Genomic DNA, 17,384 nt, shown 5'->3' with positions numbered 1-17,384 from the left:
ATGTTGGCTTTTCAATGGCACTTAAGAGCCCATATACTTCAAACAAAAATAAATAAAAAAGGGATTACTAACACAAAGTGGCAAACCGCTGGCAGACAGTCAGCCAACCAATAATGCATGAATGAAGAAGCTTAGCATTGTGGCTTTTTTTCGCCGGCACATAGAGCGGAGCCCAAACCTTGGCCTGTGGTTGTGAACATTCTGGCTTGAGATGTCACATTCCCTGCTGGCTCCAAGTCATCTGAACTGAAGTCAAAAATTACTCAGCTACTTGCAATATCCTAACTGGGAAAAAAACACCTTAACTAAATGTACAATAAATAATTATTGGTGCAGATTTTAGACATCTGATATTATAACTTTTAGTAATAGTACCAAATTGCAATGTGCAGTAGGTATTTTGTTTTTTGATGGTTTTTCCAATGCAAAATTTCACTTTGAGACAAGTATCAATCAATCAATCAATCAATCAATGTTTACTTATATAGCCCTAAATCACAAGTGTCTCAAAGGGCTGCACAAGCCACAACGACATCCTCGGTCCAAATCCCACATCAGGGCAAGGAAAAACTCAACCCAATGGGACAATGAGAAACCTTGGAGAGGACCGCAGTTGTGGGGACCCCACTTAAGGCAACCGGTGCAATGGACGTCGAGTGGATCTAGCATAATATTGTGAGAGTCCAGTCCATAGTGGATCTAACATAATAGTGTGAGAGTCCAGTCCATAGTGGATCTAACATAATAGTGAGAGTCCAGTCCATAGTGGATCTAACATAATAGTGAGAGTTCAGTCCATAGTGGATCTAACATAATAGTGAGAGTCCAGTCCATAGTAGATCTAACATAATAGTGAGAGTCCAGTCCATAGTGGATCTAGCATAATAGTGAGAGACCAGTCCATAGTGGATCTAACATAATAGTGAGAGTCCAGTCCATAGTGGATCTAACATAATAGTGTGAGAGTCCAGTCCATAGTGGATCTAACATAATAGTGAGAGTCCAGTCCATAGTGGATCTAACATAATAGTGAGAGTCCAGTCCATAGTGGATCTAACATAATAGTGTGATAGTCCAGTCCATAGTGGATCTAACATAATAGTGTGAGAGTCCAGTCCATAGTGGATCTAACATAATAGTGAGTCCAGTCCATAGTGGATCTAACATAATAGTGAGAGTCCAGTCCATAGTAGATCTAACATAATAGTGAGAGTCCAGTCCATAGTGGATCTAACATAATAGTGTGATAGTCTAGTCCATAGTGGATCTAACATAATAGTGTGAGAGTCCAGTCCATAGTGGATCTAACATACCGGTAATAGTGTGAGAGTCCAGTCCATAGTAGATCTAACATAATAGTGAGAGTCCAGTCCATAGTGGATCTAACATAATAGTGAGAGTCCAGTCCATAGTAGATCTAACATAATAGTGAGAGTCCAGTCCATAGTGGATCCAGCATAATAGTGAGAGACCAGTCCATAGTGCATCTAACATAATAGTGTGAGAGTCCAGTCCATAGTGGATCTAACATAATAGTGTGAGAGTCCAGTCCATAGTGAATCTAACATAATAGTGAGAGTCCAGTCCATAGTGGATCTAACATAATAGTGAGAGACCAGTCCATAGTGGATCTAACATAATAGTGAGAGTCCAGTCCATAGTGGATCTAACATAATAGTGTGATAGTCCAGTCCATAGTGGATCTAACATAATAGTGTGAGAGTCCAGTCCATAGTGGATCTAACATAATAGTGAGAGTCCAGTCCATAGTGGATCTAACATAATAGTGAGAGTCCAGTCCATAGTGGATCTAACATAATAGTGAGAGTCCAGTCCATAGTAGATCTAACATAATAGTGAGAGTCCAGTCCATAGTGGATACAGCATAATTGTGAGAGACCAGTCCATAGTGGATCTAACATAATAGTGAGAGTCCAGTCCATAGTGGATCTAACATAATAGTGTGATAGTCCAGTCCATAGTGGATCTAACATAATAGTGTGAGAGTCCAGTCCATAGTGGATCTAACATAATAGTGAGAGTCCAGTCCATAGTGGATCTAACATAATAGTGTGAGAGTCCAGTCCATAGTGGATCTAACATAATAGTGAGAGTCCAGTCCATAGTGGGGCCAGAAGGAGACCATCCCGAGCGGAGACAGGTCAGCATGTTATTTGTATGTTTGGTAACACTTTAGTATGGGGAATATATTCACCATTAATTAGTTGCTTATTAAAGTAACAACAAGGACTTAATTTAGAGTTATTTGGACACTAGGGGAACATATAAGGGTTAGGATTAATAATAAGCAATAATTCTGAGGTTATTGAGGGAAGACCCTTAGTTAATGGCTTACTGGTTGTATAAGAAGGCCATGCAGAATAAGGCATTAATAAGTACTTAATAATGACTAATTAAGAGCCAATATGTTACTAATTTGCATGTTAATAAGCAACTAGTTAATGGTGAATATTTGTTCCCCATACTAAAGTGTTAGTTTGTTTTTATTTAACTTGGTATTTAAGTTTCAGTTAGAATGTTAAAACATACGAGAAATACAAGTTACCGTATTTTTCGGATTATAAGTCGCAGTTTTTTTCATAGTTTGGCCGGGGATGCGATTTATACTCTGGAGCGACTTATGTGTGAGATTATTAACACATTACCGTAAAATATCAAATAATATTATTTATCTCATTCACGTAAGAGACTAGGCGTATATGTGGAGTTGGCAGAGTTGTTTAGAAGCGACACCGAGGAAGAAGATTTCATGGGATTTAGTGATTAGGAGTGACAGATTGTTTGGTAAACGTATAGCATGTTCTATATGTTATAGTTATTTGAATGACTCTTACCATAATATGTTACGTTAACATACCAGGCACGTTCTCAGTTGGTTATTTATGCCTCATATAACGTACACTTATTCAGCCTGTTGTTCACTATTCTTTATTTATTTTAAATTGCCTTTCAAATGTCTATTCTTGGTGTTGGCTTTTATCAAATACATACAAATTCACATATACTCACATACATAGGTACCTACGCTCCCACATACATACACAAATACAGTACATATTTACATACTCAAAGTTCGTACATCCACACGCACATTCATTATACAAACATACACATACACATACTGTACATATACATTCACTGTACAAACATACATATACACATACTGTACATATACATTCACTGTACAAACACATATACACATTCTGTACATATACAAGTACATATGCATACATACATTCATGCACATAATCACGTTTCATCAAACATATATTAACGTTGTTGTCCTAGGGTAAACTGGGTGTAACACATGGCACACTGACAAAGCTTAACCTATTTTTACTATAACAATCTACAAGGTTACGGTAGGTTGCTTCTCTTTCTTCCCCTCCATTTTTCTGCATTCTTTCGTATCTCAAGTTATCATTACGTATATGTGTTGTTGCATTTGAACAACTGTATTGTTGATAATAAAGGTAAAGTATTGGTATTGTTCATTATCAATAGCGCTATTTCTATTGGTATTTGTATTGATCCATTTGTAGTGTAATAATGCTCATTGTCATTTCTGTATTATTTTCGCTAACTGCTTATTTGCTATCACGTTTACCATCATATTTGTACATGTCGTATTTTCTGATGTTGTTGTTGTTGTTGTTGTTGTTGTTGTGTTTGCTGTTGTTGTCTCTCTGTCTAATCCCCCTCTTGTCCCCACGATTTCCCCCTCTGTCTTCCTTTTTTTCCCTCTTTCTATCCCCTCCTGCTCCGGCCCGGCTGCACCAAATGATAATATAAATACATTTAATAAAGTCAAATACAAATAAGGCAACAAGAGAAGTATCCTCTTTAGTAAAGTAAATCTGAACAGCCGATATGGGCATCTACATCAACTATATGATTTGCCTGAGAAGCTGGACAGGACAAAAAAAAGAAAAAGAAAAAAAAAAAAGAAAAGGATTTTATCAAAAAAATGTCCCCAAAAATGCGACTTATACTCTAGTGCGACTTATATATGTTGTTTTCCTTCTTTATTATGCATTTTCGGCCGGTGCGATTTATACTCCGGAGCGATTTATAATCCGAAAAATATGGCAATTGCATTTGAAAGGGTATACCTCCATTATTAGCATGTATTGTTCATTTTGTTTCAAGATATAATGGCAATAATATCTTTTATCTGCAATAATTTGGAGGTCAAATTTTGTTATCGGCCCAGGCCTAGTTATCGTACAGCCAGTTTTACTGCTTATTTTTCTGCAGAATCAAGTGTCTCAACAAAGAACCTCACGTGTTTTTTTTTGCTTAGTCTTGTGAGGGCTATACACCTCCCTCTTCCGGCTTATAGCACGTACTGGCGGAACTATGCTTGTAAGTAACACACATTAGCTTTGTGTGTGGTCAGCTAATGACTGCCATTTAGCAAAGCTCGGTACTAATAGGGTTGAAATTGGGGGTTAAACATACTTGCCAACCTTGAGACCTCCGATTTCGGGGGGTGGGGGGTGGGGGGGCGTGGTTGGGGGCGTGGCTAAGAGGGGAGGAGTATATTTACAGCTAGAATTCACCAAGTATTTCATATATATATATATATATATATATATATATATATATATATATATATATATATAAGAAATACCGTATTTTCCGCACTATTAGCCGCACCTAAAAACCACAAATTTACTCAAAAGCTGACAGTGCGGCTTTTAACCCGGTGCGCTTTATATATGGATTAATATTACGATTCATTTTCATAAAGTTTCGATCTCGCAACTTCGGTAAACAGCCGCCATCTTTTTTCCCGGTAGAACAGGAAGCGCTTCTTCTTCTACGCAAGCAACCGCCAAGGTAAGCACCCGCCCCCATAGAACAGGAAGCGCTTCTTCTTCTACTGTAAGCAACCACCCGCCCGCGTAGAAGAAGAAAAAGCGCGCGGATATCACCGTACGTTTCATTTCCTTTGTGTGTTTACATCTGTAAAGACCACAAAATGGCTCCTACTAAGCGTCAGGGATCCGGTTCATGAAAAGACGCAATCTCTCCATCCGCACACGGATTACCGGTACTATTTCACAGCAACTGATATTCCTGTGAACCGCACTGGATACAACGGGAGCAGGTACGGTGAATATTCGCACCACAGGGAATGAGAAGTCATCCTTCACTGTGGTTCTAGCTTGCCATGCTAATGGCCAGAAAATCCCATGGTGATATTCAAAAGGAAGACCTTGCCAAAAGAGACCTTTCCAGCCGGCGTCATCATAAAAGCTAACTCGAAGGGATGGATGAAGAAAAGATGAGCGAGTGGTTAAGGTAAGTTTAAGTTTACGCGAAGAGGCCGGGTGGCTTTTTTCACGCAGCTCTGTCCATGTTGATATACGTATGTTTGTGATTGCACATTTGCGTACATTTTGGGAGTGAACAGAGTTAGAACTCTGGTTTTGAATATATTATTAAAGTTTGACTGACCTATCTGACTGTTTTTTTGACATTCCTTTAGCGCAGTTAGATGCGGCTTACAACACCGGGCGGCTTATAGGTGGACAAAGTTTTGAAATATGCCGTTCATTGAAGGCGCGGCTTTTAACCCAGGGCGCCTTATGGTGCGGAAAATACGGTACTTGACTTTCAGTGAATTCTAGCTATATATATAATTATTTTATTTTTTATATATATATATATATATATATATATATATATATAAATAAAAGAAATACTTGAATTTCAGTGTTCATTTATTTACACATATACACACACATAACACTTATCTACTCATTGTTGAGTTACGGGTTGAATTGTCCATCCTTGTTCTATTCTCTGTCACTATTTTTCTAACCATGCTGAACACCCTTTCGCAGGTACCCAGAAAAGTTTCGAGTACCACCAAAAAACTGAATCTCTGAAGACAGTATAAAAATCTGTGTTAAAGGTGTACAAATACTGTTTGTATAATAAGCATGTTATTGTTTACAAATGAGGGTTAAGAGTTCAGTACTAAAAAAAAAAAAAAAGAATGTGGCTTAAGTACAGTTTTTTAATTGAGCTGCTGCATTTTTTGGTTGGGTTGTTTATTTATTTTGAGGAACTTCTCCATTTGTAAAAGGGGAGGAATGTTATAGAGTGATCTATGATGCCATCTCCTGGTGAATGTTGGCTATAGCGTACTGGGGTTACTTTTTGGTTGGCCAACGATTTACGTGGTGTTGCGCACTTGACGTCAAGTGTGTGAGTCTGTTCTGAAGTCTACAGTAAAGAGACGTACTTTATCACCTCGCCTGGTTATTGCCTCCAACTCAATATATTACAACAACATTGCTGTTTACGGCAGACGAACTGCTTTACGGTAGGATAAAACATGACTGCTGTTGTTGTGTGTTGTTACCGCGCTGGGAGGATGTTAATGAAACTGCCTAACAATAAACCCACATAAGAAACCAAGAACTCGCCCTCGATCATTCTACAGTTATAACGTGTGTTGTGGGAAAGCGGACGTGAATACAGGCTGTTGACACGTCACTCAGGTCCGCATGGAGCTGGAGGGGGCGTGGCTTCCAGCTCCGCCTGAATTTCGGGAGATTTTCGGGAGAAAATTTGTCCCGGGAGGTTTTCGGGAGAGGCGCTGAATTTCGGGAGTCTCCCGGAAAATCCGGGAGGGTTGGCAAGTATGGGGTTAAATCACCAAAAATGATTCCCGGGCGCGGCCACCGTTGCTGCTCACTGCTCCCCTCACCTCCCAGGGGGTGATCAAGGGTGATGGGTTAAATGCAGAGAATAATCTCACCACACCTAGTGTGTGTGTGACAATCATTGGTACTTTAACTTTTTAACTTAACTTTTAATATTAGCTATCATTGAATGTTTATTCCCTCATAACAAAATGACTGCAAATTGTTAGTTGCATCTCTGGGACTGCTGTTGTGTGTGTGCGTGCGCTCCTTGCGTGCACGTGTGGACTGAGAAGCAATGTTTATTTAGTGTAGTGTTGCCAAGTTACGACAGTGTGACGTGTCGTGTCGTAAAGCACCGTTTAGCGGCTGAGTGTCATTGCATCCGTTGGTTTAGATAAAGTGGTGTGAGCGGTGTCATTGTCAGTGTGGTCTTGGACGTTGGCGCAAACTGGCATCCACGTGTATGTCAGTCAGGCTACAGCTGTGGCTACAAATGTAGCTTACCACCCCCGTTGTGTGAAATGTGGAGTGAATTTATTAATAGTGTCTTAGTGTAGCGTGCTTTAATAGGGCCGCACGATTTTGAGAAAAAAACGTACCGTATTTTCCGGACGGTAGGGCGCAATGCCGATGAATGGTCTATTTTCGATCTTTTTTCATATATAAGGCGCACCGGATTATAAGGCGCATTAAAGGTGTCATATTATTATGATTTTTTTCTAAATGTAAAATACTTCCTTGTGGTCTACATCAGGGATGTCCCGATCCGATATTTGGATCGGATCGGCTGCCGAGATTTGCCAAAAATTGCGTATCGGCAAGGCATGGGAAAATGCCGATCCAGATCCACTTTTAAAAAAAACTCCGGTCCGTGTTTTCCAAAGCACCGATTTAAATAATACATTCCACTTTTCTGCTGCTTCCTAATTTCCGTTTCGCATTTTCCAGCACACCTTCAACACATCCACAGGTCTGTGACTTCTCACGCAGTTGCTTTTAGCTGCTGGCATTACACGACAGGCTCTTCTCACTCTTTCCTTTGTCTCCCTCTCACAGACAGCAAGCGCACCTTCTTACACACGTCACATACTGTCACGTCATACGTCACATACGTGTACGTCCTCCCCGAGCAGAGAGGTAGCAGCATGGCTAACGTTAGCTGTGATGCTAGCGCAGCCGTGTGACCAACGTTCTCTCTGTGCAATTGCAAACTGCTCAAGCGTCCACTGCGCATAGCAATTACATGCCACGCACAAAATCAAATAAAAAAATAAGCGCATAACAATTTTCGACACACAGACACGACAGAGAAAACGGTTTTCGTCATCATTGTTCAAATATTATAACGTCTGTCGAGACGCTTATCTCCGTTCGGTGCCACACGTCCACACCATCAAAATGCCGAGGCAAAAATTTCCACATCAACACCGTATGAAAAAATAGGGATTTTTTTAGTTGTGATTTCCTTCTCTGCATGAAAGTTTAAAAGTAGCATATATTAATGCAGTATGAAGAAGAATGTTTTAATGTAGACATGCAAGCCTTGAAAGAAAATTTTGAAAATCAAGACTACATTTCCTGCAAATGGGTGCATTTCTACCCTATATTTTAACTTTAGATTTATTCTCATATCAAACTCTTTTGGCTGTCTTTTTGACACTTACATCCAACACCCCCCTCCACACCCTGGATTATAAATAATGTAAATAATTCATTGTGATTATCTTGTGTGATGACTGTATTATGATGATAGTATATATCTGATAGTATATATCTGTATCATGAATCAATTTAAGTGGACCCCGACTTAAACAAGTTGAAAAACTTATTCGGGTGTTACCATTTAGTGGTTAATTGTACGGAATATGTACGTCACTGTGCAACCTACTAATAAAAGTCTCAATCAATCAATCAAAACACAGAATCATCATACTGCTGTGATTATATGCATCAAGTGTTCATTCAAGGCTAAGGCAAAATATCGAGATATATATCGTGTATCGCAATATGGCCTTAAAATATCGCAATATTAAAAAAAGGCCATATCGCCCAGCCCTAGTTTCAATGATGCCATTTCTGTTTGTCATGTATAATTTTGTCTATTTTGTGTTTATCCTTGAATAAACAGGTCAGTTTCTTGTTACCAACCATTGTGTATTATTCAAACTCCCCTAATTCAGCTGGCTAGTTGTTATCAAGAGTACTAAAACCCTTTTCAACATGATTCTGACAACTAAGTAGGCGAAATAACTTTAAACTTTAATACATGCTCGGATAGGCCAGTATCGGTCAGTATCGGTATCGGATCGGAAATGCAAAAACAATATCGGTATCGGATCGGAAGTGCAAAAACTTGGATCGGGACATCCCTAGTCTACATAACATGTAATGGTGGTTCTTTGGTCAAAATGTTGCATAGATGATGTTTTACACATCATCTTCAAGTCGCTTTCTGACAGTCTCTTCCGGATGCGCCGTTTTGTGGGCGGTCTTATTTACGCGGCTCACCTTCGACAGCGTCTTTTCTCCGTCACCTTTGTTGTAGCGGTGTAGCGTGCAAGGACGGGAGTGGAAGAAATGTCAAAAGATGCCGCTAACTGTTTTAATGACATTCAGACTTTACTTCAATCAATAACGGAGCAGCATCTCCTCATCCGGAAACAACAACATCGCCGAAAACGTGTCCCGTGAAAAACCATCCGACCTGAACTCGCTAATAACTAAAGTTCCTTGGGTGAATAATGTAAACTCACTACACCGGTATGTTTTAGCACTTTCATGGCGAGTTTACTGACAGATATAAGTAAGAACTTTACACTACTTTATATTAGAAATGGCAACAGTGGAGGATGAATGTGCCATAACAAGAAGATAGAGAAAAAGAAGAAGCTTATCGACGACGGCGTTGGCAAGGACAACAAAGGCAGACGCACACAATTATTCAGGACTTATGCAGATCTCAAATACAGATCAGCAGGTACCAGAAGGTAAGAAAATTTGCTTTTGCATAATATTGTGAAACAAAACACCAGATAATGTCTTACCTTATACACACACCATAATAATACTTGTATGTTTTAAGCACAGTACAATCCATCAAGTGGTGCGGCTTCATAGCTTACCAAAGTCCTACTAAAACATTTTGAGAGATGTTTGAGCGCCGTGTGTAATGTTCTATATTTTCAATAAATATATTAAATGTTGTTGTTTACTTGAGTCATATTGCCATATGTGTGACTGCCATCATATTGCAGTCTACACGTATCTCTTATGTTTGACTGCCATCTACTGGTCACACTTATCATGACACCATGTACCATTAACCTACTCAGTGGCCTAGTGTTTAGAGTGTCCGCCCTGAGATCGGTAGGTTGGGAGTTCAAACCCCGGCCGAGTCATACCAAAGACTATAAAAATGGGACCCATTACCTCCCTGCTTGGCACTCAGCATCAAGGGTTGGAATTGGGGGTTAAATCACCAAAAAATGATTCCCGGGCGCGGCCACCGCTTCTGCCCACTGCTCCCCTCACCTCTCAGGGGGTGATCAAGGGTGATGGGTCAAATGCAGAGAATAATTTAGCCACACCTAGTGTGTGTGTGACAACTGGTAACAAATGAAGAAAGAAGAATTAATTCCAAAGAAAAAACAGCAGGGGGTCCATCGTCTGGCGGTGGTTTGGCTTCAAGCGGGAATATGTTGAACAGACAACCGTAATATGTCAAGTATGCAGCAAAAGCGTTGCAACACTGCTAATTTGTAGCATCATTTGAAAAGTCACCCGCTACCATTGGCCTGTGGAGAACTGGGACAACAGAGACTCTTACCAGGAGGACTTTGAGTTGGATACGCAGACACGGTACTGTGAGTACGCTTCCAAACATTTGATCGCTTGCCCGTACGTGCGTGCCTCTATGTGCATGTCATGAACTTAACTTTGGGGACTTTGGGGAAATATATGTGCTGTATGAACTTTGGGGAGGTGAACGGTACTTTGGGCTGTGGGATTGAGTGTGTTGTGCAAGTGTTCGAGTTGTATTGGCGGGTTATATGGACGGGAGGGGGGAGGTGTTTGTTATGCGGGATTAATTTGTGACATAATAAATATAAGCCTGGTTGTGTTGTGGCTAATAGAGTATATATATGTCTTGTGTTTATTTACTATTTTAGTCATTCCCAGCTGAATATCAGGTCCCACCCGCCTCTCACAGCATCTTCCCTATCTGAATCGCTCCCACTGCCCTCTAGTCCTTCACTCTCACTTTCCTCATCCACGAATCTTTCATCCTCGCTCAAACAAATGGGGAAATCGTCGCTTTCTCGGTCAGAATCGCTCTCGCTGCTGGTGGCCATGATTGTAAACAATGTGCGGATGTGAGGAGCTCCACAACCTGTGACGTCACGCTACTCGTCTGCTACTTCCGGTACAGGCAAGGCTTTTTTATCAGCGACCAAAAGTTGCGAACTTTATCATCGATGTTCTCTACTAAATCCTTTCAGCAAAAATATGGCAATATCGCGAAATGATCAAGTATGACAAATAGAATGGACCTGCTATCCCCGTTTAAATAAGAAAATCGCATTTCAGTAGGCTTTTAATAACTGTTTAATAAATACACTTTTAGTTGTGATTTCCCTCTCTGTATGAAAGTTTAAAAGTACCGGTAGCATATATTAATGCAGTATGAAGAAGAATGTTTTAATGTAGACACATAGAATCATCATACTGCTGTGATTATATGCATCAAGTGTTCATTCAAGGCCAAGGCAAAATATCCAGATACATGGCCTAAAAATATCGAGATATTAATAAAAGGCCATATGTGAGACCAATGAAGTGTGTGGGAGCATGTCCTAGACGGCCCTCAACTCTGGAATAACAGTTGCCCTTTGACCTGGACATACATCACGGCAGAACCCACTGGAATGTTTAGACAAGCGAACAAGGCTTTGGTTACTGTTTGGGGGGGTGAGGAGCTCACACTAGGAAATGTGCTCTTGAGGAAGAAAGAAAAAAACGAAGCATGATGTCACGATCTCCTATGAAAGCAACTATGAATCATTCATGTAAGAGAAGTCGATTCAAGTTCAGGTAAAGAAGTTTCCACTTGAACCACCAAAATGGTCTAACGCCTAAAAGTAAAGAACTAAATAATTAATTGCCCCTTCCCTGCCTATGCACAAAGACAAGACAGCCTTAACCCGTATCACCGATAAGCAACTTCTACCTAATCTTAGCATGCCTGCTGATAACACGGGTGTGCTCATTCAATATGGAGATGTTGGACAAGGTTGTGATGAATGTAAACAAACAATTGAGGGCTCGCCATCATCCTTAAGTAGGTCAATGGGGTCAATACAGGTAAGGATTGGATGAGTGATTAATCATCGTGTGCGTATTAGGGGTGTAACGGTACGTGTATTGTATTGGCATCACTGTGTGACGTCACAGGAAAATGGACGGGTGTATATAACGATGGTTAAAATCAGGCACTTTGAAGCTTTTTTAGGGATATTGCGTGATGAGTAAAATTTTGAAAAAAACTTCGAAAAATAAAATAAGCCACTGGGAACTCATTTTTAATGGTTTTAACCCTTCTGAAATTGTGATAATGTTCCCCTTTATACCGCTGATAAACACGTGTGTGCGGTACTTAAGGGAAAATTTAACAGGTGAAATTCAGGACAATTGGCTGAAATGTGCAGGAAAATTGAAAGCTGATTACAGCATACCTGCCAACTTTTCAAATCAGAAAAACCTAATAGCCAGGGTCCAGGGGCCGCAGGCCCCGGTAGGTCCAGGACAAAGTCCTGGTGGGGGGTTCAGGCTTCGCCCCCCGACGCAAAATGATTATTAGCATTCAGACAGGTTAAAATGTTGCTAAAACCATCACTTTTCTATCAGTCACAGTGACTTTTCAAAACAAAAATATTACAGCAAAAATCATATGGGTTGATTGACATGTTTATTCTGTAAGCTAACTTCAATAGTTTGAAATTATTTTGACAGTTAATGCCAGTTATCCTGTCAACCTTTCACAAGACTTCAATTTGTTAATTGAAAGTATAAACACTTTTTACAGTAAACAAATGGTAAAACAGTAATAAACAATTCCATTAAAAAAAAAAAATTGGTGTCATTATTAACTTTCTGTCCAAGCTTGTATAATCTACTGCCTTGTTCAATTGTAAAAAATATTCTGTGCCTAAAATTCACATTTCTATCACAATTATCATACTGTAAACATGGTAAGCTAACTTCATTAAAATTAATAGTCCTGTCAATAGCATGGAATTACAATTCAAATGTAGTTTTTTTGTAAGCCTTTCAAAAGAATTCAAAATATGAAAAATTCATGAAAATTAATTGAAGCCATCAGACACTTGAAAAGTGGCACATCACATCTCTAATGTAATCATTTTAACTTTTCAACAGAAATAGCACTGCAAAAATATTAAGGACATACTTCTGTATTTTGGTAGTTATGCTGTCAACATTTAACAAGATTTCTTCAACTTGGACTTGAAAGCATAAATAGTACAAACACTTTTAACAGTATAACAGTACTAAACAATTCCAATATATAACATCGGTGTCATTACCTTTTTGTGGCTAAAATCCGAAAAACGTTGAAAGTTTTCCACTTGTATCGCTAGCAACGGCATTAGACTTGTGTTCTTTTGTCCCGACGTGGTCTTTTACATCGCTAATTCCTCCGTGTCCGATCGAAAAATCTTGTCTGCACAAGGTGCAATTCGCGTAGTTTTCACCCTTTTTGGAACGGATAATTATTCCCGGATAGGCTTTTGAATATTCTTCACGGAATGACTGCAGTTTTCTTTTCGGTTTAAGACTCGTTTGCGATTTTTCTCCGGCTGATTGTGATCGTTCGCTCGTTTGGAAACAATGGCAACAGTTGCCTCGTGCTTGGCAGCGGTGCTATAAATAGCCTCGCGCATTTAAAAAAAAAAAAAATTTAATTAATGAAAAACCGTATTTTTTATCACTGCAACCGTAACCCGGAATAGGTTGATGAAAACCGTACTAATTAAGGGAAAACCGGAGTAGTTGGCAGGTATGTTACAGACTGGACTATAACTTCAATAAGAACGCAATACAATCAGGGATTTTGTGAACTCAAAAAAAAAAAGAAGGATTTTTTAGGAATGTAACATTTGCTCACTCCCAGGAATGTCAGCTGCTTCTCTGCCTGACAGGTTCATTTTGTTTTTGTATGCAAATGAACCCTCTACGACCCACAAAAAGAGGGTCTTGCCAGTAACAGTTAACCATAAACGGAGTCGAAACTCTGTTTCCCCCCTGCTTAATTTGGTCGTAAATAACAAGAGAACGGCCAATCATGTTGTAATAAACATGATAGTTTAGAAGATCACAAGGTTTGAAACCGGAACTGTGCAAATAAAAAGTCAACTGGACAGTTTCCAGTCATCCAAACTGAAGGAGTTCCTCCTCCTGGTTATCATGAGTGTTTACTAGTAGTACGAGTTAGCGCAGGAAGATGCCAAGTGACTCAACAGGCTAACCATGACTCACGGACAGACCGCAACAGAAAAGAAGCCCGCCGGCGCTTTCACATTTAACTTCCAGCTGGACGGGATATGCAAGCCAATCTCCATGAATCAGCCGACACACAACCCCCTTCTTCCTCTGACGTCCCCCTTCCCCCACACCCCCTACTCTCGCACCCAGAGGAAGGTTCACGGCTTCTGGCAGAAATCTGGATCACAAATACTGTCCTCAACACTCGAGACCAACAAAAAACAGACAAACAGGTGAGAATGTTAAATGGTTGTAAAACAGAACAGATAGCGACCACATGACAGTCCCAAGAACCCTAACTTCAGGCTCTCTGTCAGCTTATTAACTACGCATTGTTTGGAACTGATAGTATTAGTAAAATAAACTAAACTTGTAACCGTAAAAGTGAATTCTATTACCTTTTCACAGAGACTGAATGTGCAATCTTTTCCAGAAGGGCATCCAGTTTTTGGAAATCCAGCAAATCATTAGACTTGGCATGCATCTTGTAATCCATTTAAATCAACTCCACGGCACAGAAACAAGCCACAATTCCAAAGGGAGGCGGGCAGAAAAAAAGATTTAAGGAAAGTTTGCTTTTCCTTTTCTGTCATCCAGAGCGCAGATTTTTAAGCCTGTGGCTCTGGTGTGTGTCCTAAAATCCCACAGAACATGATGAGTGAACCCATTGCGTAGTCCTGGTGGATTTAGAGGGGGCGGCCTTTCCAGGAAAAGAAAAGAAATAGCCCGGGAGACGGGAAGAGCGGGTTCAGGAGAGGAGAAGAGGCCACGGAAGCCGGCAGCCAGGCAGGCTGTGTTAGCTGTGTGCGCCGGTCTTCTCTCTACCCCATCCCCCTCTCAGTAGTACAACGGCCCAGTTGCCAAAGGCTCTTCGCTCCATTGTGTCCTCTTCAAGGGCCTCCCCAAATGAAAATGAAATCCGGCAGCCAGAGCAGGAGGTACGCTCGGCGAGCGAGAGAGGATCCCGGTGTGAATCCAGGAGGACTTCTATCCCCTGGGTGGCGCGCTGCCTAGCACAGGCGGACCGGCGTGTAGTTTCTGAAGAGCGAAAATGGCTCTGCCGCTTCCTCATTCAGCCGAGTCTCAGCCCACACACACACACCCCTCCCTTCCTGGCTCGCCTACGTGCTGCCTCATTCCACCCCTCTCCTTGTTCCCCATCAATAGCTGGACGTCCTTGCACTCTCTCACACCTTAAACACCCCCCACCTCCTTCCTGTCTCTGCTTCTGCCCATTGCATCATGCTACACCCACACTCACCCTCTTCCTTTCGGCGATACTGCCTTGCAACTTAGGCCCCGTTTACATTAAGATAAGGTTATCCAGGGTAAATCACACCTAACCTTCTCTGTATCCACACACAACCTCTCCGCATGTCATAGTCACCTCCAGTGTTGCTTTGTGTGCAAGTTCTTAAATGTAACTTATCTGAACAATATCCAGTGTTGTGGTATTTCAATTAACTGGAATCCAGTGTGCTGTGGGGCCCTATTGTAGTGAATCACACCTGAGCAATGTTCCCTCTAATTGTTCATGTGTGTGAGCAAACGCAAAAAGTCCCTGAGCATTCAGTGGAGCTCATGTGAGCAACACTGTGGCTACACCAGCAGCACACCTGTCCCAAACCTGACTAAATAACAAGTTCAATCTCCATCCATCCATCCATTTTGTACCGCTTGTCCCTTTCGGGGTCGCTGGGGTGCTGGAGCCTATCTCAGCTGCATTCGGGCGGAAGGCGGGGTACACCCTGGACAAGCCGCCACCTCATCGCAGGGCCAACACAGATAGACAGACAACATTCTCTTATTATTATAATCAAATGACAGCAGTCATTTCCATGAGGTTATTTCCTAATATAAGTGTTTAGGCCCACTTACAATGACAATAACAAAAAAATATATTGTTTTTCATGAACTGTGTACTTGTATTGTTTGTCTGGGTGGAGGTCCTGCTTTGGAAATAATGTGTACCCCTTTCAGTTGCCATTAAAACATTCACATGTTGCACAATGAGATGTAAGCAGGGGATCATGTGTACATTCCTGCAACTTCCTGTTTGTAAAAAATATATTTTTTATTAGTATTTATTTAATATACTAACAGCATTTCATGATTAATATTTATAAATTAAGATTCCTAATAAATGACACTAGAATAAGCACACATTTGATTGGTAAATCATAGTGTAACGACCTGGAATGACACTTTATATGTGGTGTTGGAGTTGTCCGACTTATTGTGTGGCTGTAAACGCATCACTGGCTAAGTGCCATATGTGTTGGCGCAAGTGAGAAAGAGCGAGCGGCTGCTGTTGATATAACAAAGTTGCTTTTGGTCTGGTCTGTACTGCAGAAAATGAACACTTTTGCTAGATATTTTTTTTTTTACTAATGTTTTGGTGATGTGTTTATGGCCGACAATAAAGAGTTTTGCTCAGTAAAGTGATGATCCGCAACATACATGGCGGACAATAACTGATACAGTCTGCTTTTCCAGTCCAAATGCATTTGCCGTTTCCCTCGACAGACAGGTAATACAAAGCACACGCTACCTTTTTTTTATCACATCCACAGGAGCTCGCATTCTCGTTGACTCTCCTTCGACAAATGGACAAAGTGTTTCATGCATTGGAAAGTTCTCTTGCCGTCTGAGAAGTGTTGAATCCGAAATAGCTGCAATCGCTTTCTCTTAAGGTATTCTTACCATGAATTGATTAATGTGGACCCCGACTTAAACAAGTTGAAAAACTTATTGGGGTGTTACCATTTAGTGGTCAATTGTACGGAATATGTACTGTACTGTGCAATCTACTAATAAAAGTTTCAATCAATCAATCAATCATTTCATGTGTGATTTCCACAAGCGTCTGTACATGTAGAAGAAGGAGAAACACGGGCATGTCTGGATAACTCGCCTTCATATTTCCAGTGGTTAGCTACGAGCTACCGAAACCGCTTTACTATGAAGCTGGGTGTGGCGCGTTCTTTCTGACGTCACTTCTTGTGTGGGGCGTGGTCTTTCTGGTATCACTTCCTCTCCGAACTCAGTTTGTAAACAATCAATGAGTCCATACAAAGCTAAGAGCCGGAGATTCAAGAAATACACAACGCACTTAACCGAGTAAAAATTTGTCCAAGGAGG

At 40.6% G+C, this 17,384-nt stretch overlaps 1 protein-coding gene across 2 annotated transcripts in view; it reads right to left on the bottom strand.

The window, feature by feature from the left end:
* The window catches only part of brd4 (bromodomain containing 4), a 111,405-nt gene that overhangs the window by 71,711 nt on the left and 22,310 nt on the right, over positions 1 to 17,384 (bottom strand). Inside the window, exon 1 of one of the 2 annotated variants that reach the window (XM_061982044.2) lies at positions 14,642 to 15,561. The exons of the other annotated variant lie outside the window; for it this stretch is intronic. Coding sequence (XP_061838028.2) covers positions 14,642 to 14,739 — 98 coding nt within the window. The 5' untranslated portion in view covers positions 14,740 to 15,561. Of the gene's footprint in view, positions 1 to 14,641; positions 15,562 to 17,384 lie in introns of those variants that run through there. 2 annotated transcript variants of the gene reach the window in all.

This window comes from Nerophis lumbriciformis, linkage group LG24, assembly GCF_033978685.3.
Source record: "Nerophis lumbriciformis linkage group LG24, RoL_Nlum_v2.1, whole genome shotgun sequence".
NCBI classification, from domain to species: Eukaryota; Metazoa; Chordata; class Actinopteri; order Syngnathiformes; family Syngnathidae; genus Nerophis; species Nerophis lumbriciformis.
The sequence above is the reverse complement of the archived record's forward strand: the minus strand, read 5'-3'. Positions and strand labels throughout refer to the sequence as shown.